This window comes from Nannospalax galili, unplaced genomic scaffold (genome assembly GCF_000622305.1).
Source record: "Nannospalax galili isolate Female #2095 unplaced genomic scaffold, S.galili_v1.0 scaffold278, whole genome shotgun sequence".
NCBI lineage: Eukaryota > Metazoa > Chordata > Mammalia > Rodentia > Spalacidae > Nannospalax > Nannospalax galili.
This window is the reverse complement of record NW_008347536.1, coordinates 12793281-12820642: the sequence shown is the minus strand read 5'-3', so window position 1 is coordinate 12820642 and position 27362 is coordinate 12793281. Positions and strand designations below refer to the sequence as shown.

Here is a 27362-nt window from a genome sequence, read left to right as displayed (position 1 = left end):
GAGTCCCGGCGCGGAGCACTGCGCTATAGACTTACCCCAAGAGGCCTGAGGGATAGTAGTGTTTCTTGGGTTTTTAAAAATATTTTTTTATTTTTATTTTTATGTGTATGAGTGTATTGCCTGCATACATATACGTGCGCCCATATCATATAATGCTCACAGAGATAAGTCAGAAGAGGGTGTCAGAATCCCTGGAACTGAAGTTAGGGTTGTTAGCTGCCATGTGGATGCTGAGAACTGAACCCAGGTCCTCTGCAAGAGCAGCCAGTGCTCTTAACCACTGAGCTCTCTCTCCAACCCCTCTTTTTTTTTTTTTTTCTTTTTTTCTTTTTTTAAAGGAGTCTCCTAGTTCAGGCCAACTAGAACTTGCTATATTGACCAATCTGGCTTCTAACTCAAGATTCTGCTTTAGCCCCCAAGTGTTGGAATTATAGCCATAAGTACCATACCTGGTCAATAAATAGAATTATATGTATATTTGTGTATATATGTGTACTTATGAATATTTGTATGTGTCTAATAGCTGATTAGATATGGTTGAATAAATGTGGTTAAGTGATAACAGTCTGATAGCAGGGATATAGGAATTCATCATACATTTTTCTATATGTTTACAACTACTTTTAAATTTTCAGGAGGAGAAATATGTGTTTTGAGATAATTGTAATAAGTGAGCAAAATAGAAAAATATTGATCTATCTAGTACTCAAAGAAATGCCATCTGATAACAGTATATACATTTTGTGGAAAAGAAGCTTAAAAGGTTGAAGAGATGACTCAGTATAGTTAAGAGTGCATACTACTAGCTGAGCGTGTATTTCTGTGAGTTCAAGGCCAGCCTGGTCTACATAGCGAGGTACAGACCAGGTGGGGCTACAGGGAGACCCTGTCTCACAAATACCAAAAAAAGAAACAAAAGAAAAAAAGAGAGTACATAGTACTATTGTAGAGAATCTGAGTTTGCTTCCCAGCACAACCACCTGTAACTCCAGCTCCAAGTGATCCATGGGCACCTGCACACAAGTGGCATTATTCATACAGACAAATAAAAATAATAAAAATAATTTTTTTTAAAGGAGCTTAATTTGTATATGGTTGATAAAGGCAAAAACTGTGTAAGGTTATGTAATAAACCAGTAACACCAGTTACCTTTGGGGTCTGGGAACTGGGGGCGTGGATAAAAGAGACACTTCCTAGTAGGCATCATAGTACACACAACCTGAGAGTTTGAGGCAGAAGGATCCAAATTTGAGGCCAGCCTGAACTATATAGCAAGACCATGCCTCCAATATATGTAGCTGAGTTCAGATCATAACTTCTGTTCCCAAAGTCCTAGACCAGAGAGCAGCCAAACTTTGGGGAGAGCCAGCAGACCAATCCAGCCACTCACCCGGAAAGGTAGGAAAGGACTTTTTTCAGTATAGCTATACCAGAAAGTACTAGAAGACCAAGTGTCTTCTGTCTTTGAGGATACTGATAGCGCTTCACTTTTAAATAAGGAACAGAAGTGGGGTTGGGAGCAAGAAACATAAACAGTTAAACAGTCTTGGTCTTACTGTGGTCTAATTGATCATTAGTTCCAGGTAGCTATGCAGCACTGGAGAGAGTCAAATCATCATAAGGGGTTTGTAGATAAGCCTATCAATCAGAACTATTGTTCTGGAATCCAAGGGAAAGGACAGAAAGGCCCTCTTACAGGGAGTGACCAGAGACATTTAAGCATCTCTCTGGTGGTCTGAAACAGGATGTTGTAAAAAGATGAAAGCTGATTATGTACTGATTGTGATGACTGCAAATCTTGACAATATCTTACTCTTATCTTGATCCCCTCAACCTGGAAAAGGTGGGGGTTGGGGTGAATACCAGCTTTAGATGCACGCTCCTTAAATAATTGACGTGTCTGTATGTATGTGTATTTGAGCAGAAATCCAATCCAGAATTTAATGGCAAAGACAACAAGTTTTACAAAAGGAAAGAGAGATGCCAAGCTTTTTTCTACTTTACGTTATCATCAGACATCTGCAGGTGGAGTGAAGAGTCAATGCTTTCAGCAAAAGCCATCCCTTAAAGTTTCTATTATAGCTCCTTCACTTCATAACTGTAACAATCTAGAGCTAAATGACCCAGTGTTTTACCTATTTAAAGCAGCTTGGGAGGAAGGGGTTTGCTTCATCTTACACTTCAAGCTTGCAGTCTATCATGAAGGACAGGACTGAGGCAGAGACCATGAAGGAACTTTCTCTGGCTTGCTCAGCTATATTTCTTATATATATAGCCCAGGCCCACATGCCTAGGGATGATGCTGACCACAGTGGGCTGGACCCTCTTATATCAATTAGCAGTCAAGAAACTATCCCACAGATATGCCCCCAGTCAAGTCTGATGGAGACATTTGTTGTTCACACTTGTTCTCCCCAAGTGTGTCAGGTTGACAACTGAAACCATGACAGGAGTTAAGATCTTTTGGAGGAGTCATACCATCTTGCTTTTTCATGTTTCTTGCATTTCTGTGTTGTGATTTGCCAAACTATTGATTTGGTTATCTCTTCCTGTTTTATTTGGGGAGCTTATTGACCAGCCTATTCTTGAGAGTTCAGTCCCTAGTATCACTTAGAGCAGAGAAAACAGTCTAATATAATTGTAATATTAAACCAAACTAAACCAAAAAATACAGTTAAAATTGATTAAAACTCACTAATACATCACCACTACCCATAAAACAGAAAATGGCAAAACTAATGTATGCTATGAGTTAAAAATTGCTTAGTATAATTATCATGTGAATATACTAAATGATTGAGGTAAAGGAAGGAGGTAGGGAAAGGGAAGAAATAGAGGAGAAGCAAGGTTAAATAAAAGAAAGGGAAAAGAAGAGGAAGAATGGAAAGTATGTTATGAAGGGGAAGAAAACAGATCAAGAGATTAGAGGAGTGAGTGGTGGTATGGTGACCACACCCTTAGTCACAGTGCACAAGAGAAAGAGAAAGGCTGATCTCAGGTATACTAGCAAGTTCCAGGCCAACTGGGGCTACAGGGAGACCCTTTCAAAAAAAAAATTAAAGGAAAAAGGAAAACAAGCTGAGCTTGGTAGCATAGACCTATAATGCCTACCCAAGGTTATTCTCAGCTTTACATAGTGAATTTGAGGCCAGTCTAAGTTACATGATACCCTATCTCAAAAACAGCAAGAGATTTCCCACTTTAGGTAAATATAAAAGAGGGACTGAGAAATAGAAATATAAGTGCTTTTAAGAAAACAATTAGGTAAAGTTGTTACAGGAATATCAGAGACCAACAGCCAAAGTCAGGTGGAGGGAGTTTAATTTAATGCTAGCAGACTGACCCATGGATCCTTCCATAAAGGAGTCAGGTCCTTGTTCAAGTTTTGGAGGGCTTTTATACTCATATGTGAGGAATGCGAGCAAAAGTACATAGCATATACATGGTAATTAAGTAAGATAACATAGGGCCAAAGTAATAAAATGTAAATGTAACAAAAGCAAAAGCCTTAGGAAACAACTTCTATTCTGGATAACCAGAGGGCAGGGGAAGATTCCTGTTCACTTCCCCATTTCTATCTCCAGGCTTTACCTGCTTCAGAGTTCTTAATTACCATCACATTGCAAAAGCTTTTAGCATATGATGTGCTCTTCTATTTCCATAATATCCCCTCCTCTTCATCAACATAATGCCTAATGTTATTCAAGAGGAACTCTATGATATTCTTGACAAATCACCTGGAGTCTGATGGCCTCTACTTGGTTTTTGATAAATTTACTGAGCATATTTATTATACATGGCCCTACCAGGAGGATTAGTAGAAGCACAGCTATTGGTCCTGTTAGCTAGCCAGAGGCCCCAAGTAGTCCAAGTACTTTTTTAGAAAGACATTTTTTCCAGGCCTTTATTCTCTCTAGTAGTTGCCTTGTATTTTCTTTAGCTGTGCCACATTGATTTGTATAAAGCACAAATACTTACCTTTTGTGATGGTTCTGGCATCTCTATTCTAAGGAATAAATTTACTGGCAGATCTAAGGAAATTTCCAGCTCTCAATTGAGAAAGAAACTGATCATTTTCTTTTGGGGTCTTTAAAACTGTCTAATCAATCTCTACCTCCTATTCCCATCACAGCACCCTCTGCAGAAGTTACCCAAATTGCCAATGGGGAATCAGGGCTCAGACCACTCTGGCTTCTTCCATGCCGAACAGGGACCCAGAGAGTGACAAATGGAGTACCTTTCAGTGGGTCTACCTGAAAGACCCAAAAGTATAGCTATAGAGAGAAAAGAAGGTCCTTGACTGTGAAGGAGAGTAAAGGCAATAATAGTTAGGCACAAATTATAGGCAAGGAACCAGGAGAATTTCAAATGTCCAGTTCAAAGTCCATTAGAATTTCTTGATGAGGACTTCCAAAAGCATCCATTTATTGGGTTTTTCCTCATTTCTCATTTGGCCATGAGGAAAAACTGGCTAGAGTCATGGTGTGAGTTCCCTCTTTAATGGCTTCTAGACAGAGAAAGAGAAGGAATTTAACCATCATTTAATTTTGATAAGAACAATAGTGTACTTGTCCTTTTTGGCTGTAGGTGGCAGAAAATCCTAGTGAGAATTTTCTAAACAGTGTATCATAGGAACTTTTAAGCCTAATGTCTGAGAAGCATAATTTCTCAGGCTTTAAAAGAAATATACTGATTACTTTGGTTATACTTTCCTTTGTGGTGTTTAAGACCATTCACTTGGTCAAAATCAACCAAGTTTTTTGTTTTTTCAAGGTCAGTTGAGGATCTGGTGCCTTTGGCTTTTCTTTCTTTTTCTTTTTTTTTTTTCTTTTGAAACAGGGTCTCCCTGTAGTCCAAGCTGACCTGAACTCACAATGTTGACCAGGCTTTTCTTTTACCAGTTCCATCTACATGAGGATAAATGAAGAGGCCCTGCCTGACCCTGAATTTTCTGGAAGCGTAGACGAAATTTTTCCTCTGTATTGACCTTCTGTTAGGGTCCGTGACTCCGTGGGTCTCTTCTGAAGAACAAATACAAGAGTACGGAGATGCAAAAATCAAACAGAGTTTTAGTAAACCAGCTAGCTGGGATCAACTGTCCTTTCCAGAACACGTCCTTCCAAGACACGCAGGTCTGGTTAGGGCAATCGACCCTGAGACAATTTTAGGTAAAGATTATATAGGCTTCCACAACCGTTACACAAAAGCCCGCGTTTATACAGCCAATAGTTTCAAAGCAAGCATTTCACAAACCAATAACTTTAAAACAAGAAAAAATGTTATAGCTCCCTTCAGGTGTCTCAATTGGGAAGAGATGCTTGGTATGTGCCTGGTACAACTCTTTCTTGTTATCTTGTGTAAGCAGACATGACATGACACAGAACAGGTCAGGCTCTGGGGGTTATAGCACTTTGCCTCTATCTTCGGATGCCTGTCTCTAGTTGAGTTAATTGGTTACAAGCAGTAAATTTAAACAAGCAGTATATTCAAACAAGCAGTAAATTCCTCTTTCCCTAACACTTCCTCTTTATAGAAGACACTGGTTTAAGTCCCTCTGGTGGGGTCTCCATGACCTCCCTGAACAAGAGGACAGGTGACCCATCACAGCTACAGGATATATCAAGAGAGTCTCCATAGTCCCCTGGGACTTAGTCGACCTTGGTGGGTAAGGAACAAAACTGTCCCTTTAAGGCTTTTAAGCATGTTATTAACCATCCAAGTAGGTCAGTTGCACCAGCCTGGTACTTTTAATTACTGTGTAATATATAGATAAAGCTTGAACAAAACCCCAAACATTCTTGAATAAACGTTGACTGGAAGAGATTTACCATCACAGGTTAACTAGGCACAGCCCAAGAAAGGGATGTTAAAACAAGAATTTCTTAGGTCTGTCTCAGATGAAGCTGTTCTTTTACAAACAGAAGCAGTCTCCTGACTTTTCCAGTTTCCCATACCCTGATTTTCAGTTGTCAAAACGAAGGGAGGCATGATATCACATACCTATGGACAGGAAATAAACTGATCAGAATTCAGTACAAGCTTTACCAAAACTGTTTTCTTCTAGATTGTATACATCTGGTTCAAGGAGGTAAAACTCATTTTTTCTTGAGCCAAATTAGTTTTATTTTTGAGCCAAATTATTTTGTTATGGGTAAAGGAAAACACCAAAAAAAACATTTGCATAATACAGAGAAACATAAAGGACATTTTTCAGTAGCCATAAGTAACCCAATACCTGCCCATTTAATCCAACTTGTAACTGGGTTGATGCAGTACAAGTCAGAGGAATGGACTTAAAATTAACAACTCTGTATCTCTATAAACCTGTTCAGACCTTTAATAAGCTTGCTTAAAGCTCTTATCCCTTCTGTTCTGAAAATATCCAGTCATTTTAATCTTTATATATAAATCTTATATTAAAGTATTTATTTTGTATTCTTTTAAGCATTTTTATACCATGAGACATAATAACATTTATATAAATTTGACATTTGTTGTGAGAATTTACTAAGTAATTAATATTTATTCCTATATATAGATGAATAATTATCTTAAATATAATATATACACTTTGAGATGTCCTTATAAGCCTTGAAGCAAACAGATTTTAAATGATCAATTCTTTAAATGTTTAGAGATGTTTTACATAGGCTTGGAAAATGTTTATTTTATATAAAACATATCTAAACGCAGAGGTAATTGTACCCTGGAGCAGAAATAATCATTTCTTAAAATTAATTTACAAAGTAATAGGAACCATGTTGCAATTTAACAATTTTAGCTTGCATGAAACTTACTTATAAGTCAATTTGATATTACATAAATTATTATTTAATTATTGTTTCCTTAGTATTAAACATAAGTCTACACATTCACAACAGTCCCATAAATAAATACTCTGGTTAGACTCAATGTCACAACAAACTAGTTTCAAAAACAAAACTGATAACTTGATGGAATTCTGATCAGAATATAATGTAACTCTAAAATTTCAGTCAAACTAATAACATTTAAAATCTTTCATTGTTTACATAGTACAAGTGTATGTATATAAAGGAAACTTTTAAGAACGAGCAGTACCTCACACACACACACACACACACACACGGAGGGAGGGATAGAGGGAGGGAGAGAGAGAGAGAGATCTTGGAAGTGGGTATGCTGAACAGAACCATACATATTGATGTTAGACGTAAGGGCTTTCACTTGAAGAAAGCATTTTCAGAAATATTGTTCACATTTTAATATGGTAAATATTCCTAACTGGATTTCAAACTCAACAAGTGATGGAAAACAGAATAATACATTTCATTTGTACTTAAAGCCACAAATTACAGTATGATTAAAACAAGCTTATGTTTAAATTTAAACATTAAAATTTTCATTAAAGACAATTCCATGGAAGGAGAGGGGAAAGAATGGGATGACAAGAAGTATTTAGTCTTAATAGGGCAATACAGAATCAATACCAAAAGCATAGACTATAAGAAAATAGTTTTCGTGAGTATGATTCAATTATAGTCATTTACAGTTAACTCTTTCTTATAGTAGCATGCAGGAACTTAGAAAGAATGAGAGGTGAAAGCACAAGCACATGTGCATAGGGTCAGAGGAGCCAGCATGCCAAGTCTGCAGGCCCAGCAGTCTGTGACAGCAACAGCTCAGGCCCAGGGTGATCTTTTGCTTCCTATAAGGAAGAAGGAAGTGGAAGACTGTGAAGGAAACAAACACAAAATCATATCACTGCCCAGTGCCTAAGAAGAACTCTCACTGTAGAGAACAGTTGAGAGTTAATTCTCAGAGATGTCTAGAGGTGGTTCAGTGTATGCGTAAAAGTAAAAGTAGTTATTCTGAAAATGTAGTTGTCTCATTTTTGTCTCAGGCTGTTCTCCTGGAGGCAAGAGACTGACTCAGGCCATTTTGGGGATCAATTCTTACAAGATACTCCAGAAGAAGCCATGTGCTACTGTGTCCTCTAGCCAGAGAAACAAAGGCACAACTGCCATATGGCCATCTCCAGGAGCCTGGGGAGCTCTTCAGGTATCAGAGACGTTCATTCAAGCCAAACTCAGATTCCTGGTTTCAATTGCTGATGGGAATTTTAGGAATAGCTAGTATGAAGGCAGGTCGATGCGGACTTAAGCATGACAGTTAAAGGCAAAAGAGTTGCTCCAAGGGAGAAAAGTTCAGAGCCACATCTAAGGCAGCAAGAGTTTCCCGGATGAAAAGTGATAGGTAAAAATTTGTGGGAGAACAAGCGAATGAAGGATGGGGCACCGAGACACAGATAAAACTCTCAGTGGGATAGAGTTTTATTTCGCACGGGACACGTTCCCCTCGGGGAAGGGAAAATCTCAGCCCATGGGTTGTGAGCTGGGGCTTATATTCGGGGGCTTCAGGGTGCAGAAGTGGAGGGGAGTTTTTTGGGAAAAATCAAGCAGGGGGAAGCAGGAAAAGCAGGGCTTGTAAACCTCACTCCGCCATCTGCCAGCCAGGATCTGGGTCAGGAAGTGTTTACTTTTTTGTTCTCTTAAGATAAGGGAAAATCTGCTGTGCTAAACAGCTCCTAAAATCTCTGGTTAACAGGCAGAATCTGCTTATCTTGTCTTTGGAGATCAGAGGAAAGGCAGGCTGCCTTTTAGAAGAATCTGCTTCCCTTGACTTCAAAGGCCAAGGTGCTTATCAGCTCAGTTCCCTTTTTCAGGCTTGAAAATCCAAAATCCATTGGTCCCTGTTGGGGAGTAGGGGGTGCTGCTGCTGTTTGAAACCCTTATATTCCAGCCTTTTGTGTTATAGGATAGGGGGCACCATTGTCATCTTGCTACTTCCTACTGGACAGGGTCGACTTGGGGGGTAGGCTGGTTTAGGGGTCCACTAGGCAGCAGGAGTTGTCTCTCCATGCATCTGAACAGGGTCCTCAATGGTTGACAGGCGTTCGTATACATGTGAAGGGAAGGAAAGTAATAACTGATTAAAATTAGTATGCGTTAGTTTTCGGATCTGGTACTGAAAATATCTGACAAGGCAAGGAGCGATAGCTAGCACCAGAGTGATAGAAAGCAGGGGGCCCAGTAAGGGCCTGTAAAAATATCCCATTGAGATGACTGTTGATACTGGGAATTTTTAAGTGAAAGATTTTTTGCTACCTGTTTAAGTTGCTCTATGTCATGCTCGACCTTACCGGATTGGTTGATAAAATAACAGCATTCTTCACCAAAAAAATACAGGTTCCCCCTTTTTCTGCAGTTAATAGATCCAGGGCTCACCTGTTCTCAAGAGCAACTTCAGCTAGGGAGGATAATTGTTGTTGTAGGAACTGTATTGACTGGGCTGTAGTTTCCACTGTTGGAGTGAGCTCCTGTCTGAGGTCCTCTATTTCTTGAGAAAGATGTTGGGTTGAGATCAGCGTGTGTCCCAAGCCTCCGGCCGCAAGTCCTATGGCTGCCACTGATGCCACCAGGCTAACTCCTACCAGGACTGCCAAGGTGGCTGACCTCTTTGTTCTGGTTCCTTCTTTCCCTGTGGATAAGACATCATGCACCTCTCCTGGTGTGTATAGGGTTAGTTTGGGAATGAGAATGACTGGAGCACAGGTGTCCTCAATCTGTGGAGAGATGCAGGAGTATATTTTGGAAGAACAGAGAAAGAACAGTCCCGAGGTTAGAGCAGTATTTCCCTTAATTGTGACATTTCGGCTTGATGAGCATGGGCATTTAGAGGTTCATGGAATCCAACACTCTGTTTTTTCAAGAAAAAGGGGAGGGGCAGGCAGGGACCCATGTACTAGGAGTTCCCAAGAACACTGAGTAGTGGCCTGGGGAGTAATATTGTAAACTGGGAGAGGGATAAGAAGTGAGCCCTGTAGGGGGGCACAGAGGAAGCAAGTGGAGACATTTGCATTAGAGAAGTTCCTCAGGAGATTAACTGATAAAGTGAGAATGTGATCCCAAGAGAAGCTGTGGGAGGCATTGAAGCTTTGAAGCTGCTTCATTGCCATGCCCCTTGTCTGATCTAAGACTTTCATAGCTCTCCGGGACCTTGAATCCTGAATTGTCTTTTTTATCTTTACTTGCCAGTGGTCTATGGCAGCCGCTGTGTACTGGATCCCTGCTGCAGCAATGTGGTCTCCTGTCCATGAGTGTGGATACCGATTGTGTCTGTGTAGAATTGAATCCCTGCTGCACTTACTATCTGTGGGGTCAGAGTGAGTTGGTTTGTGCTCATTCCGTATCTACCCCATCCCTCTTTGCCCACTCCACTCAGCCAATGATAGTTGCAATTCCATGAGGGGCAGCCTTCCCAATTGCCTGGGTCCCTGCATTCCCTTTTGGTTTGATCATCTATGAAGCAGAGAAACCTACCATAGCGAGCATCTACCATGTCAAACTTAAGAGAGACAGTGTTACATGAAGAAAGTGGGCATGTAGCAGAGCTAAGGAGCTCGAGTTCTCAGTTTCTATTATTAATTTTCCACATTTCAAATCTATAAGAACACGGTGGGTAGGTGCAGTGGGGAATGGCTGAGTTAGGGTTTGGAGGGAAGAATAGAAATAGGGTCAGTAGAAAATTCATTCCTGAATTGGTGTTAAGGGAGGGATCCTTGAGATTTTCAACTCAAGAGGCCTGATACTGGTGGCCTGGTACTTGCTGTGTTCCTTGGCCTCTTTTAATTTGGAGAGATGAATCCAACCAGGTTGTCCTGAGAGCTTGGCTGCAATCGGGGTAGACAAGATCACCAGGTGAGGACCAGTCCACCGTGGCTGGAGGGTGTCCTTCACTCCTTTCTGTTGCGTGTGCACTTGCAGGTAGGCGTGATCTCCAGGTTGAAGTGGATGGTCAGTCTGCCCTTTAGAAGCCTGAGGAATAATCTGGTCAGCATGTTCCCTGAGTAGTTTCCTTAGAAGGGTGAAGGCAGGTAAATAGTCATGTAGAGGGGAGGGGTGCTGGAGTAGGAGGTTGTTGAGAAGGAACGGTTTTCCATACATAAGTTCAAAAGGACTGAGGAAGGAAGGAGCCCTTGGGATGGCTCTCAGTTTACTAAGGGCAAGGGGCAGAAGAGTCACCCAGGATTGATGTAACTCTAGGGAGAGTTTAGTAAGTTGGTCCTTAAGAAGGGAGTTAGCTTGTTCCACCTTCCCTGAGAATTGAGGGTGGTAGGGGATGTGTAACCTCCAGGTTATTCCCAGGGACTGAGAGACTGCCTGAGTTACTTTGGAGATAAAACCTGGCCATTATCTGATTGGAGAGTGAGAAGACCAAAATGAGGAAGAATATTTTGAATTAAACAGTTAGCCACGATCTCTGCTGTTTCACCTGTTGTGGGAAAAGCTTCTACCCATCCTGAAAATGTATCTACCCAAACCAGGAGATACTTAAGCTTCTTGTGAATAGGCATGTGAGTGAAGTCTATCTGCCAGTCGACTCCTGGGAGGACCCCCCCCCCGGTACTGGTGAGGTTTGAAAGATGGAGGAGGGCGGCTGAGACAATGCCACAGGTGGAGCATTGCCTGGTGACTTCTGTGAGAAGCATAAAAAGTTTAGGGCAATAGATGAGGGGCTCCAGGAATTTGTAGAGCGAGTGAGCACCTACATGAAAAACATTATGTAAATGGGTTAAAATAGAGGAAGCTTGCCCCTCAGGCAGGCAATACTTGGCTGATAGAAGAAGCCATCCCCCTGGGCCCTGAGTGGCCCCTTTGTCTAGAAGTCTCCTACATTGTTGTGCAGGATAGGAGGGGGACATTCCTGTTGGTGCCAAGAAGTGTAAGCCATCAGAAGGGGGGAGGGTCATACTGGTTTCCTTAGCTGTCTTGTCTGCTAGGTCATTGCCTCTAGCTATGGGATCAGTGAGAGGCTGATGCCCCCGACAGTGGATCACAGCCACTTCAGTCGTGAGGTAGGAAGCTTCTAGGAGTTTAAGAATCAAAGGGCCATTGGTTATGGGGGTTCCCTTGGTTGTTAGGAGACCCCTTTCCTTCCATACTGAGGCATGGTGATGGAGTATGTGGAAGGCATACTTAGAGTCTGTAAAAATATTAACCGTCTGTCCCTTGGCTAAAATAAGAGCCCTGATGAGTGCCACAAGTTCGGCTTTCTGTGACGTGGTTCCAAGTGGCAGGGTTCCTGACTCAGTGACCTCAGTGAGAGACACTATGGCATACCCTGCCCTGCAAGACCCAGTTGGAGTGAGAGTTGAACTCCCATCCACAAACCAAGTCAGGGCTGGGTTTGGCAGGGGATCTAGGGAGATTAAAGGATCCTAATAGGAGAGTTCCTGAAGAGTTTCCAGGCACAAGTGAGTGAGTAGTTCACTGGAAGGGAGGAGGGAAGCTGGATTGAGAGGAGGGCAGGAATCAAGGTAGAGCGAGGGGTTTTCAAGAAATGTAACATGAAAGAGTTGTAGTTTAGAGGGAGTTAGTCTGGCAAGAGATGCATGGGTTAATAAATCCTTAAGCCAGTGGGGGGAAAGGACAGAGATCAGCTGACCCAAAGTAAGCTTCAGTCCCTCCTGAGCCAGGAGTGCTGCAGCTGCCACAGCCCGGAGACAAGGTTGCCACCCCTGGATGGTGGTATCTAGCTGTTTAGAGAGATAAGCTACTGGGGCAAAAGTGGGTCCCCTCATCTGTCCCGAAACCCCTAATGCCTGGCCCTTATTCTCAGTCGTGTAGAGAAGAAACGGGCATTCTAGGTTGGGGAGAGCCAGAGTTGGTGCCTTTAAGAGGGCTTCCCGGATAGTGTGGAATGTGGCTGTAACAGGCCCTAAGGGGTCAAGGGGCTCAGAGGAGCTTCCTTTAGAGGCTTCATAGGGCATTTTTGCCAAGAGGGAAAAATAAGGAATCCAGGTGCGCAAGTACCCTGCAATGCCTAGGAAGGATAGAATTTCCCCCGTGGTTGTGGGAGGTTTTAAAGACCTCAGGTGATTAGTTCTATCTATAGTTAAACAGCGGGATGTAGGTGTGAGGAGGAACCCCAAGTACTTGACTTGAGGGAGAGAAAGCTGTGCCTTAGCTGGAGATACCCTATATCCCCAGAAAGTTAAGGAGTTTGATTGTGTAAGCTTTAGAGACTGAGAGAGATGGGGAGCAAAGAAGTAGGTCATCTACATATTGCAGGATGGTGGAGGTGTTAAGGTCTAGGGAAGTTAAATCCCGGGCTAGAGCTTGTCCAAAGAGGTGAGGGCTATCTTGAAACCCCTGGGGCAGGACAGTTCAGGTTAGTTGGGAAGACATCCCAGTGTCAGGATTCTCCCAGGTGAGTGCAAAGAGGTTGTGTGAGTAAGGGTATTGAGAAAAAGCATCTTTAAGGTCTAATACAGAAAAGTGGGTGGTGGAAGAGGGGATATGAGAAAGAAGAGTATAGGGGTTGGGAACGACTGGGTGAATGGGAATAACTGCTGAATTAATAAGCTGGAGATCCTGGACCAGACGGTAGGAGTCATCAGGCTTGAGAACTGGAAGAATAGGAGTGTTATGTGGAGAGTGAGTGGGTTTAAGGAGGTTAGCGCTCATAAGCCTTTGAATTATGGGCTTAAGTCCATAGCAGTGTTTGAGTGCAATTGGGTATTGCAATCTTCTGGGAAATAGGGAGGGGTCCTTCAAGAAAATGCGGATAGGAGTGTGATGAGAGGCCAGTCCTGGGGCTGAAGTGTCCCAGACTTTGGGATTTACTTCAGTAGAGGGAAAGGGCAAAGATCTGGCTTGGGGAAGAGAAGGTACAGGGGAAAGGAGAAAAAGTGTGGAGAATGGGATAGATAGAGTGTGGAGAAGGGGAGAGAAATAGACAGGGAGAGATTTTGCATGAGATCACTGCCAAGTAAGGGAGCTGGACATGTGGGCATAACCAGAAAAGAGTTAAAGGCATCTTCTAGAATATGCAGGAGAAGGGTCCTGTTGATTTGGGGTTGTGAGGCTTCCCATCAACCCCCACCATGGAGATCTGTGAGGGAAAAACTTTACCAGAGTAGGAAGGGAGAACCAACCATGACATGCCAGTGTCAATAATAAAATGAATAATCTTAGCCACCACCATGGCTGAAACCCTGGGCTCCTCCCTCTACTGTAATAATCATAGAAGTGGTGGGGGCCAAGAAGCCAGGGTGTCGTCAGTCTTCAGCCGCCAGGCCTAGAAGGTCGTTCACTGAACCCTGTAAATGAGGCTGGGTCTGGGAGGTGAATGGCCTTCCGTGGCATTGCAAAGAAGGACAATCGACTCTCCAGTGACCTTGTTGCCCAGAAGAAGGACAGGGTCCGGGTGGTGGCTGTGGGTTAGGGCATTGCCTTACCCAATGTCCAGTCACTCTGCACTTGAAGCAGGGCTCTGGCAGATGTCATTGGGCCCCATTGGTGTTCGAAGTGTTCTTGGGAGGAGCCCTTAGGACTGCAGCCATAAGCTGGTACTTTTGCTTGGACAGGGTAAGCTTGTCTGCCTTCTCCTGTTCCTCTCGGTTATAAAATACTTTAAATGCCGTGTCCAACAGATCTCTCGTGGGGGTTTCAGGGCCCTTGTCTAAGTGCCTAAGTTTCCTTCTAATATCTGGAGCTGATTGTAAGATAAAGTGGTGGTGAAGCATAAGCTGTTCCTCTGCAGACTCTGGGTCATACTTGGTATACTGGACCAGAGCATCAGTGAGTCTGTCCATAAACTAAGCTGGGGTTTCAGCAGAGCCCTAAGTGATCAACCTAAGCTTCTCAAAGTTAACTACCTTAGGGGGTAAAGCTCTATGAAGACCTGTCAGGAGGCAAGTGATCATGTGGTCCCTGGTTGCTCTACCTAGGGAAGGTTCTGCCTGACCTCCTGGTGAGGATTGGTAATCCCACCCAGGGTCCTAAAGGGAAACTGCCTTGCTACCAATAGGGTGAGCTTGGTTAGCAGAATGAAGCTCATTAGCATATTCCTGTGCTGCTGTCCAGACCCTATGTCTCTCATAAGAGATCATGCCAGGTTAGATCATAGCTGCAAGTAATATATTTAAATTCTTGTATGAAGTGAGTAGGATTAGTAGAAAAAGAGCCTATTCTGCGTTGGAGCTGAGATAGATCTCCAAGAGATAAAGGCACGTGGACTTTGACAACCTCATCCATGCCTGCCACCTCCCTGAGGGGAAAGATGTCATGGGAAGGGAGCTGAGACAGGATGTGGGAATGGGTACGGCTTGACATGGGAGAGAAACTGGGAGGAAGAGAAGGAGAAGGGTAGTCCTGGAAGGAAGCTGAAGTGGGAGAGGTGGGAGGGGTGTCCTGTCCATGAGAGGATGTAGGAGCAGGGGTATCTGAGGCAGGGTCTGGAACTGAAGTAGAAGCAGATACAGGAGGGGTAAATGGGGTATTTGAGGTAGAAGTCAGACTCGGGCAGACTAAGGAATATTTGGTAAGGAGAAGTTTAAGATTTTGGATTTCCTTGAATAAAGGGGAATCAAGAGAGTGAGTGTTGGACTCAGAATGCTGAGGAAGGGAGGGGGAAGATTGTGGAGATGAAGTTTGAGGCAGAGAAGGGAGGGGAGTCGGGCTAGCCCCTGGACTGGAAGGCAAGGGAGGGTATAGTGATGGGAGGGCAGGGGGAGGACTTGGCTGTGCCTCAGGAGCGGGGGGGGGGGGTGTTGGGGCTGGGTTCTAATAGGGGGCAGTTTATCAGCTATGGAAGGATCAAAAGCAGAGTTAGAGGGGTAGGGAGGAGGGAGAGGGGCAGAGGCCCCTGGAGGATCGGGATCTGGTGAGACTGTCTTAGCGAGGAGAACCTGATGGGAAGAACGTGCAACACAGAGGGAGGGATTAGCACGGAGATCAAGAAAGGCGTGGATGTCGGGTAATTCAGACCGCTTGCCGTTACGCTGGCAGAAGTTTTCCAAATCCTTTAAAATATTGAGGTTTAAGGTTCCAGTGTTTGGCCAAACAGAGTTATTATCTAGTTTGTACTGAGGCCAGGAAGTGGTGCACAAGAATTTTAGGTGTTTCACCCTGATTGTGCCTGACAGTCCTAGTTGTTTTAAGGATTTAAGAAGATAAGCAAGAGGCGTGAGAACTTGAGACTTTGAGAGATAAAGACCTCAGCAAGCGGGTAGGGGAACAAAGAGGATCTTTTGCCCTGAGGGAGCAGATGCGGTGTCAGGAGTCAGGGCAGGAAGGAGTAGCATACAAGGAAGAGAGAGAGAAAGGAGAAAGCAGTAAGAAAAAGGTTTGGCTTAGGTCATGTAAAAATGAGAACGAGAAGAACCAGGCAACAAAAGAAAAGCATCCTTTTTTTTGTTGTGGATTCGAGTTAAATTCCCGAAGCCCCAGGGCAGCGTCCTGCAATCACTGGGGAGGGGAAATATGAGCGTGTGTTGTGCATGTCCCTGCCAGTGAAGACAGCGTCCTGTATTCAAAGGCAAGGAGGAAGCTCCCACATACCGGTATGCTTTCAAGCGAGTAAAATGAGTGGGAGAGGTTCTGCAACATGGTGAGTGACCAGCCAGTACATGGAGCCAAAGTACAAGGAAAGGAGGTAGTGGGCCAGCAGGCCGAGATGGAACAGGACTGGAGAAGGCCTAGATGAAACTTAGAGTAGCCAGTAAATGGGGGGGTGAGGATGAGATGAGCCAAGGTACAAGGAAAGGAGGTAGTGGGCCAGCAGGCCAAGATGGAGCAGGACTGGAGAAGGCCTAGATGAAACTCAGAGTAGCCAGTAAGTGGGGTGGGGGGGAGAGAAGATGAGATGAGCCAAAGTACAAGGAAAGGAGGTAGTGGGCCAGCTGGCCGAGATGGAACAGGACTGGAGAAGGCCTAGATGAAACTCAGAGTAGCCAGTAAATGGGGGTGGGGAGAGAGAGAGAGAGAGAGAGAGAGAGAGAGAGAGAGAGAAAATGAGATGTGTGACGGGCAATTCAACGGTCACGGAAACCAGTGCTGTCCAGTGGCCTTGAGTGAGGTCCAGGAGTGACCAAATTCGATTGGAAAGGAGATGAAAAGAAAACTGGAGGCAAGCCGAAGAGTAGTGAAGGGAAAGGGGAGAGAGAGAGGGAAAGAGAGAGAAAAGGAACGGGAGTGGGGAGAGAGCTAGAGGGTGGAAGTGTACCTTAATGCCAAATCAGTGGTGTTTGCAGCAGCCAATAACGACAAGCGAGTCTGAATGTTTTACGTGCGAGGTCCCTCAAAGTAAGAGCCAGGTTTTGGCACCATTTGATAGGTAAAAATTTGCAGGAGAAGGAGCAAATGGAGGATGAGGCACTGAGACACAGATAAAACTCTCAGCAGGATAGAGCTTTATTTCGCACGGGACACGTTCCCCTCGGGGAAGGGAAAATCTCAGCCCGTGGGTTGTGAGCTGGGGCTTATATACAGGGGCTTCAGGGTGCAGAAGTGGGGGGGGGGGAATCAAGCAGGGGGAAGCAGGAAAAGCTCTGTTCCATCTGCCAGCCAGCATCTGGCTCAGGAAATGTTTACATTTTTGTCCTCTTAAGATAAGGGAAAAGCTGCTGTGCTAAACAGCTCCTAAAATCTCTGGACAGGCAGAATCTGCTTATCTTGTCTTTGGAGATCAGAGGAAAGGCAGGCTGCCTCTTAGAAGAATCTGCTTCCCTTGACTTCAAAGGCCAAGGTGCTTATCAGCTCAGTTCCCTTTTTCAGGCTTGAAAATCCAAAGTCCATGGGTCCCTGTTGGGAGAGCAGGGGGAGCTGCTGCTGTTTGAAACCCTAATAAAAAGCACCCCTCCCACAAACAGGAAACAGAGGACAAAGGACAAGGCCAAAAGGATGAGACAGGAAGACCAGTCCCAGAATTCATCTCTGATAGATTAAAAAGTAGCCATATGACGAATAGGGTTGATCAGGAGAAAGCAGAGTTTATTAGCATAGGAACACATGGGACAGATTCCATTACGGGCAGGGAAAATGTTAGCTGGGGTCTTTTAAAAAGGGAGGCTTCTGCTTCCTGCAGAAGGCGGGAAGATGTGTTTTTTTAAAGTCGGGTTGGGGGAAGTGGGAGAGTGGGGCTGTTAAAACCTGTTCTCTTTAGAGATCAAAGGGGAAGCCTGCTGTGTTGGCCAAACAGTGGAGAAAAGTCTGCTTCTCCTGACTTCAAAGACCATGAAGCTTATCAGCTTGGTTCCCTTTTCTCAGGAGCTTGAGAAGTCCTTGGTGAGGTTGGTGAGGGGGCAGGGCTATCTGAACCTTAACAATCTCCAGCTCTGAAGAGGAGTTAACATATTAAGTCAAACCTATAACCAGCTGGAGTTGTTTTCTCAGACCATTTTTTTAGGCTTTTAGAGGTCTGAAAGCAGCACAAACCAGACCAAATGTCAAAAACAAAATGCTTCCAAAGTAAGCAAACCAAAGGGATACTTTAAAACAAACCCAAACCAAAAGTTATACAACAAACAAGATCCTTAAACAACCAGCTCAGATACTGTTTTCTATAAACAAGTAGCACTTAAAAGTTTTGTGAGGGGCTGATGAAGTGGCTCAGTGGTTAAGAACTCTGGTGTTCTTGCAGAAGACCCTGGTTCGAATCCCAGCACCCACATGACACCTAACCTAACAACTGTCCATAACTCCAGTTCCAGGGATTCTGACAGCCTCTTCTGTCCTTCTCAGGCATTGCATGGCATGGGTGCACTTACCTACAGGCAGGCAATAAACACATACACATAAAATAAAAATAATTTTTTTTTTTTTTGTCTTTTTGAGACAGGGTCTCCCTGCAGCCCCAGCTGGTCTGGAACTCACTATGGAGACCAGGGTGGCCTCAAACTCACAGAGATCCGCCTGCCTCTGCCTCTCAGTGCTGGGACTAAAGGTATGTGCTACCACACCCAGCCAATAAAATAGTTTTTTTTTTAATTTCTTTGAAACATTTAACAGACGTAGAGACACTGTCTAATTGAAGATGTTTAGGGTACCCAAATTCATAAGGCCTTTGAACGTACTATCAAAATATCCATATTTATAAATCTGCACGTGTATTTTAATTGGGTATGCCAAAATAAAGCCAATAATTTTGTGCACTATGAAAGAATGAAAAGAAAAACTGAAGTGGCCAGTTTGTTTTGACAGAAACAGCATGTAAAGACATTATCGGACACACATGACAGAATTACCTGAGATCAACACATGAGAAATTTAAAGACATACATGCCATAATTACATGAAATCTCAACACATTGAATACAATTATCATAGTCATATATGACATAATTCCATGAAAACTAGGTGTCCCCAAAATACAATAATCAAGGAGTTTGATTAGGATGGTCCTTTGCAAGTAAGCACTCTTTTACATCTGTATGGGAGCAGAACACTTCCTCCATAACTTCCTCATAGCTATCGGGTGGTTCTCCCTCTTTTGGTAAGCATGAGGCTGAGTTTTAGGGTTCAAGTAGCCTCCATCCAGACTCCAGGATTCTTCCCTAGCATCACTTGATATCAAGCCACTAGACTTCACAGAAAGTTTTTAATTTGGAGGGTTTTATCTCAATGCCATAATCTCCTTTATGGCCTAGTTTAAATTTATCCAGCATCACCTGAAGAACAGTCTAGGTCTGACACTCAGAATGGGAGGGACCCTCTAAAAATATTTATGTGCCTGGCATGTATGTAATGTGTGTACAGGATGGGGTGGAGAGTGCTAGTCTCTCCCTTGTTCAAATGCATCCCTGCCTGGCCACCTCTCAGTGACTTAAGTTGTCTTACCTTAGGGCTCCATGTATAATCCCTGTGCTCCGGTTCACCTGAAGAGGAGTGCCTGTTACACGACCTCAGTGGAACCACAGGATGAGGCCCAGTCAGATTCAGTGGCTAGGCAGAGCTGTGGAACCATTACTTTCACTCTCACATTTACACATAATCATTCAAAGGTTAAGACAGTTGTTCCCTAGTTAGTCCCACTAAATTCTTGTTCTACCTAAAACAGGGCCAGCACATTGGAATCACATCCAAGGTTTAGTTGTGGCCCCCTTTCCTGACTGGAGGCCAGTTCCATCTTGGAATCACATCAAGACTTTGTATGCAGCCTCCTGCAGTGGATCAGCCTGCGCCAGCTTTCACCTGTCTAACCTGGGGGCCCCTTAACTGGTCTGGACATCCATTCTGGGTCTCAGTCTCACTTCACCTGGTGAGAGGCTCTGGTCCAGGACTATGCAGCTCTTTCTGGCCTCCTGGAAGGAGACCCCAGAGAGAAAATTTTCGGGGGTGTGCATTTCTGTGTTCCAGGGGCCAAGGGGGCTGCAGGGTCCAGAAGTGGCAGCCTCTATTACCAATGAGGGGTTTGGCAATTTGGTCTTGCTGGAGCCTCCAGAAATGTTACGAAAATATCAGAGACCAACACCCAAAGTCAGGTGAGGAGAGGGAGTTTAATTTTACACAAGCAGACCCATCCAAGGATCCTAAGTCAGCCCCTTGTTCAAGTTTTGGAGGGCTTTTATACTCCCATGTGAGTAATACAAGCAAAAGGTACACAGCATATACATGGTAATTAACTAAGATAACAAAGGTAATAGAAATGCAAATGTAACAAATGCGAAAGCCTTGGGAAACAAAGACATGTATTGGGTAAAGGTTATAGGAATGTGATAGCTTTGGAAAATAAAGACTTCCTACCCTAGATAACCACAGAGGGCAGGAGAAGATTCCCATTCATTTCCCCATTTCTATCTCCAGGCTTTTCCTGCTCTGGAGTTCTTAATTACCATCACATTGCAAAGGCTTTTAGCATCTGACGTGCTCTTCTATTTCCATAATAAAGTCAAAATATATAGTTATGTAGAAGGAATAAAAGGGAAACTTGGAAAAGAGAGGGATGGGAGTGCTTGCCTATTGTCTACTCAAAAACCTAACTCTCACTTCAACAGGGCTAAGAATAGTTTATTCTGGAGTCAAATATGAGTGACCATGGCCCAGGAACACAGATTCAGGTTACTCCAAATTCCATGTTCCATCCTGGAAGCAGTTTCATGAAGCTTTTACAGTAACAGAACAAAGAAAATTCATAAATCAAGACACTTTTCAAATACACTGGCAGATACAGCAAAAGAGAAACCTCAGCTATAGGCCTCAGATACTATCTGATGGCACTTAGCCTTTTGGTTGGTGGAACTGTTTATTAAGTTAATACATTGCATTAGTCATGTTAATTCAGAAACTGGTAGGCAAGGAGTGGCTATTTATGGCAGAACATGACCCCAGATAAATTGTGAATAGGCTTTGAATCTGCACCATTCCAAACTCGACAGTTATTGCAGTACTAATCAGTTAGTCAGCCTTACAGGAAGTCTAGTTCAAGATGCAAGGTTTTTCTGGGAACTTTTCTCCTTCATACCTGTCACTCACAAAACCTTGGGTTCCATCCCAGCACCACTTAAAACTCTGGCATGGTGGCATCCAACGGTAATCCCAGCACTTGGGAGGTAGAAGCTAGAGGATCAGCAATTGAAGGTCATCCTCAGCTACATAGTGAGTACTTAAATAACATAAGACTCTGCGGGGTGGGTAGAGAGGAGTAAAAACAGTTTTGCTGTTTTTCATTTGTGGTTTTTGTTTTGTTTGAGACAAGGTCTCACTATGTAGCTCTGTGTGGCCTGGAACTTACTATGTAGATTGACTAGGCTGACCTTGATGCTCTTTTTTTTTTAATACAATAAAGTAAAAATACTACTAAAAGTGAAGTAAAATGGAAGATACACGAGAGAAAATAAAACAAGGAAAGAAAAAAAGCAACAATAGAGCAACCTCTTTCTGGTCCCTTAAAAACTGAAGACCACTAGTAATATGCATGAAGTGGGAAGATGGCCACCTGAACTTATACACACTCATCTTTGCTATGGTTTATGTTGATGTTGAGCTGTATTGGACAAGAGTCTGAGGTCCACTAGAAATGTCTTCACTTTAGCAGCTTCTTTATGCACCAAGGGTTTCTACTGGCCATACTTAGCTTTGTAGTCTGTGGGTCGGGCAGGTTCTCTGAAGACGCTCCAGATTTTAACTCTTGGAGTGGCTAATGTCCTAACTACTCCAATATGTTGCAAGCAAGGAAAGCAACCAAAGCATTGGAATCTGTACAGGTGGAAGACCTGACTTCATACTTTCCAGATTCCCTAAGTATTGATCACCCTGCTGGAAGAATGCAGTAGTGATATCAGATATTCCATTTGAACTTCAAAGTTCTCTACAGCAGTGAACAGCAGATAAGTGGTTCCAGAGGTTGTTCTACCTTCTGACCTCAGGCTCAGAACTACCAGATGCCAGTTGATGAACACTGTACAGTTCTGTACACTGAGGCTGGAGGCTAGCTTTCTCTCTATGCAATGCCTGAGCCAAGCTTCCTGTTACCTGTACTTGTCAGTATCCACACTCCCACTCTCCATGACTGCCTTCCAGGGTTGTCTCTCATGCTGGGCTTGTGGCAGGTTAACTTCAGACTCCCTGGTGTGTGTGTGTTCATGCACACGCCTGTGTGTCTTCCTTTCCATGCCAGGGAGTCACACAACTGGAATTGTGTTTGCCTAGGCTCCTTTTTGGTGCATCCCCCTTCTATTTTGCACTTTTCAACTGTTCTATCACTACTCTAGTGCATTTCCAAAGCTCTTCCTTTTTCTCTCTGGGATAGAGTTTATTCTTATGCTGACTTTTCCCCTTAACCAGGTCACATGGAAGCAATTCTTGTCTACTGTTTTACCTAGAAGACAAAAACCAAATTATGTACTTGACTGTCAGTTTCTTATTCTGTTAAATACTCCATAGATTATTGAAATAATTAAATTGAATGGGACTTGCGTTTTTTTTTTTTTTCAGATATAGACTTGCTATGTAGATTAGGCTAGCTTGAAACTCACTAATGAGGCCAGGTTGGCCTCAAACTCATGGTCTTTCTGCCTTCCCCTCCTGAGTACTGGGAGTACTCAGTAAGTGCCATTACACCCAATCAAGACTTAATTTTACATTAATGTTAGCCTAGATTATGCTAACTTACTGCTAAAAGCAATTGTTTAGTTTTTAGTTGGATAAATATTTTAAAGTATTAACAATTAACAAGGTTAAAAAGAACTAGTAAGTCAAAATCTAAGAGCCAGCAAGTGTCCAAATAACATCTAAACTACCAGTCTCTGCAAGTCCAGTTTTACCATAGTAAAGTGTAGCATAGCCATATTAAATTTTATAAATTCACTGGTAGGCACTTTTTGACCTAACATTCATATTTGAAATACTATAATATTATGTGTTGTATATATAGTCATGATATGTTTTTTTGCTATCCAAATACATTTAAATAGGGTACTATACATAAAACTATAGAGGCTTTCTGTTGATTCTCTTTCTGGGTTTCTCATACTTTTATTTAATGCTTACCTACTGCATTTTCAAAGATGGAAAAGCTAATTGTGATACAAACCACATCGGGCATTATTGGAATTTTCAAAACTAAACTATAAATGTCTCGAGGTTACAGTTTATGAGTTGATTTGTCTGAAGAATTTTTCCTGCTTTCCTTTCAGTTTATACACAAGAACACTTTACCTGAGATACAGGCCAAAAGTGAAGGTAAGTCTACATTACGAAGTGGTGAGGGAATATAGGGTATTGAGAAGACAAAATAAATGTAAGAGACAAAAGGGGGCATGGAGAAGTAATGGGGCAGCACAGACTTCGGAACAAAAAGACATTAAATCCAGAGTGTTCATCTTCAATTTATTACTACATGATCTTGGACACATCTCTTTAAGCCTGAGTTACTTCAGCGATAGAATGGAGTTGTCAGTAGCAACATTACAGAATTATTTTAAGAATTACAGATTAAGGGGCTGGAGAGATGGCTCAGAGCAGAGGATCCAAGTTTGGTTCCTAGTACCCACACTGGGCATCTCACAACCATATATAACTCCAGCTCCAGGAGATTTGTGCCCTCTTCTGGTCTCCAAGGGCACTGCATTCTCATGCATAAGTACACACACATATACATGTAATTAATTTTTTTAAAAGAATTACAGATTAACTATCTACTTCTATGCATGACAAAAGCAAAATCTTAATCCATTTACATAAATTGAGTGAAAGTAGATTTTAAGATCTGCTGCAAGTCTGGAAAGCCCATGCTATGCTCAGGTTAATACAGGACAGTTACCAACAAACCTACCATCTGCTACAGTCAGAGCCCTAGGGATTTTTTTTTCCCCTCAGTTCTTTTCAGGCATGGAATAATCTTTTTTTCTCATTTCATCTTTACTTGTTTCCACAGTTTCTCTTTGGAATCTGGCCAGTGATCATGTTTGAACCTCTGAGGAAGCACTGATGAATTATTCCACCAAGAAAAGAAAAAACACCTACTATAGGCCTGGCAAGATGACCAAGAAATTTCTAAAGACTTGCACATTTAAAGCCACTATGCTCATCACAGCAGACGTGACACAACCACAGAGATGAGGAACCAGCCTGTTAGGTGTTTAGCTCCTGACTTTATCTCATTTGCCCTCATCTTAAAGTGCTTATAAAGAAATGGATATAATGTATATTTATATTCTAGAGTAGTAGAGAAATTGGGCTTTTCTTTACAGGTTAACAGTTTGTGCTTGCCATGGGCAATTTTTTTTTTCTTTTTCTTTTGACAAGGGTTACATGTTAACTCTACCTTTTTAAGCATTTTATTAAATAATGAACACAGTCATTAAGAACTGGCAGACCCCCATATCCAGATGGTTAGCTGAGCCAGCATTTAGCTGTGTCAGCTTTGATTTACATTATTATCCTATTAACTTCACAATGCTTTTCTAAGATTAAAAAAAAAAAAAAACTGGCTGTGAGATTCTAGATAGCAGTTCACTCTCTTGCCTTGGTGCTAGTTGGAGTTTCATAAGCAAACTCAGACCTGTCACTGGGTTTTCTATTTTGTCATCTCCCAGGATTTGCCTTGGGCTCTGTGGCCCATAGCTAGTCAAAGAGATGGTTCATCTAGCATCTTTCAGAGGCTCTCCCAGGGCACCTGGGATGTGGCCCCTCTAGCCAGTTAAAGGCAGTTCTGCTTTCTTTGATCTTTAAGTTGCTACTATTTTGTGTTTGGCAAATTTGACTGGTGGTGTAGCCTACCTGTATTCTATACTCCTAGCATAATTTAAGTGCAGTTATCAGGGAAAGTTATCAAATTCTAATTGCATTATATAGTATTTTACAGTTCTCAGAGGAGCCATGGTTATACCCAGGGATGTGTGTCAGGTAAACTAGAGGTAAAGTGGTCAGGACTTTAAAAAAAAAAAAAAAAATGGTCATAACTATTGTGCAAAAAGCTTACTAAAAAGATTTGCTCCTTCATTTTCTGAGGAAAAGAAAGATGGGTTCAAATAGTGCTGACTTATAACTTGCCAGCATCCAAAACTTAAAATACTAAGTAATGGCAGTAAAATCTCATTGTGAGGCAGATGGTTCTAATTTAGATTTGAATATCTAAGGAATTGAATTGATTTTTACCATCAAAAAATGAAGGATCATATATCATAGTTATTGATTGCATCTTGAGCTATGGGTTCAAAAGAAAGTGGTTTTTCTTTTCTCATGCAAAATTGGTAAAAAACATTTTTGCCATTTTCCCAGTGTTCCTTAAATAGCCCTGGTACATTTTTAAAACCAAAAATGTTCCCTTCACCTACTGGCCTTAGTTTTAAAAGCCCCTTCCTTTAACATGTCAGCTCTTCATAAGGCAAATATTTATACCTACATTTGTTTGTTTGTTTGTTTGTTTGTTTGTTTGAGTCAGGGTCTCCCTGTAGCCTCAACTGGCCTGAAACTTGGTTGAACAGGCTGGCCTCAATCTTGAGAAGTCTGCCTGCCTCTGCCTCCGGAGTGCTGGGATTAAAGGTGTGTGCCATACATACTATACACCTACTTTTATAGCAAGAACAATACTTGCCAAAACATAAGTCTAAGAGGACTGTGGTCATGCTTATGTTATTGACATGGCTCAGAGTCTGGATTGTACCAAGATTCCTGGGTTCTTGATCCAAGGACAAAAAATTAGTCCAAGGTCACACAGGTGACAGAAATACAGTTTATTAATCAACAAGCACTCCTGAGAATGAGAATGGGCCAGAGAACTGGGAAAGGTCAAGCCTCAAAGAGTCTCAATCCTTTATAGGTCATTTGCATAGCCCCCACCTTCTGACAATTGGAAATGTCAGGGCTTTTAAGGTGCATGCTGGTTTGTTACATGTAGTCCACAGTTGGAGAAGTTTCCAGTCTTCTCTGCCATTGTTTGTTTGGTTTTCGTATGTCATTCTTGATGCTTCTGGAACCTCCCTTTCAACCCTATTCTCCTACCTATTTCCCCCCTGAAAGCTATGTTCCCAAAAATCTTTCTGAGGAGCTAAAGTATGATCTATCTCTGTAACTTCTGCTAATGAGGGGTGTAGTCCCTGCCAAATTCTCCATTTTATGTGTTTGTTAGAGAGAAGGCTTTGGAGTTTTCATAGTAGGGTTTGGCTTGAATCGCTGTTTCTTAATGAATTACCTTTGAAATTTTCATATCCTAGAAAACACAAATTTTACATGATTAAAGATGAAAAGTCTAGCTAGTTATAGTGGCCCACACCTTTAATCCCAATACCCTACACTCATTAGCAGTAAGTTGTTGTCCCCCAGGCCCAGAGCAGCCTGTCTATGGGTGAGAAACCATCTGTAAACAAACACATAGCACCCCAGAGGAGCTACTAGATTTTCTAAGTTTTCTTAACACTAGGTGTCACTATGTCAAATCACAGACCTATAGATATTGGGGCTGGAAGGACCCTTAGGAAGGAGCAGGTGAGTCAACCCTCATATTGAAGATGGAATGCTGGATGTGGAGGCAGAGACAGGTGGATCTTTGTGAATTTGAGACTAGCCTGGTAAAACCACACATAAAATACAAAGTCTAAGCAAAAGTAACATGGTAATACCAACCAGTGGCCCCCGAAAGGACAAGCACCAAGAAAACCATAGCCGTGTTTGTGTAACTTGTTCTTGATATGATCCTTTGGATTGTTAAAAAACAAAAGAAAACTGATGGTTATATATTGAGACTATGGCAAAATACAAAAGAACTAGACTAAAAAGAACAAAGTGTGAGGTGGTAACCATTGAATAAAAATAGTGCCAAAATAAAAAAATAAAGCAAAACATAACAAGTAAGGTTCTAATTACTGATAGACATATAGAGCTTATCTTACCATTTAAGAAGTTAAAGCACCCTTTTTGTTTGTTTGAGTCAAGCTTTTTTTTTTTTTTCTTCCTTTGAGACAGGGTCTCTCTGTAGCCACAGCTAGCCTGGATTCACTATGGAGACCAGGCTGGCCTTGAAAGATCCGCCTGCCTCTGTCTCCTGAGTGTTTTTTGGTTTTTTGTTTTTGTTTTTGTCTTTTTGAGACAGGGTCTTC

At 42.5% G+C, this 27362-nt stretch overlaps 1 protein-coding gene across 3 annotated transcripts in view; it reads left to right on the top strand.

Annotated features, from left to right (window-relative positions):
- Acer3 (alkaline ceramidase 3) overlaps positions 1-25411 on the top strand; it is a 198653-nt gene extending 173242 nt beyond the window's left edge. For 2 of the 3 annotated variants that reach the window (XM_029568869.1, XM_008844216.3), the window contains 2 exons: positions 23460-23505; positions 24200-25411. In XM_029568869.1, the coding sequence (XP_029424729.1) occupies positions 23460-23505; positions 24200-24253 (100 nt within the window). In that variant the 3' untranslated portion in view covers positions 24254-25411. Of the gene's footprint in view, positions 1-21319; positions 21345-23459; positions 23506-24199 lie in introns of those variants that run through there. The other variant, XM_029568868.1, reaches the window with a different exon arrangement.
- The last annotated feature ends 1951 nt before the right edge of the window (positions 25412-27362 follow it).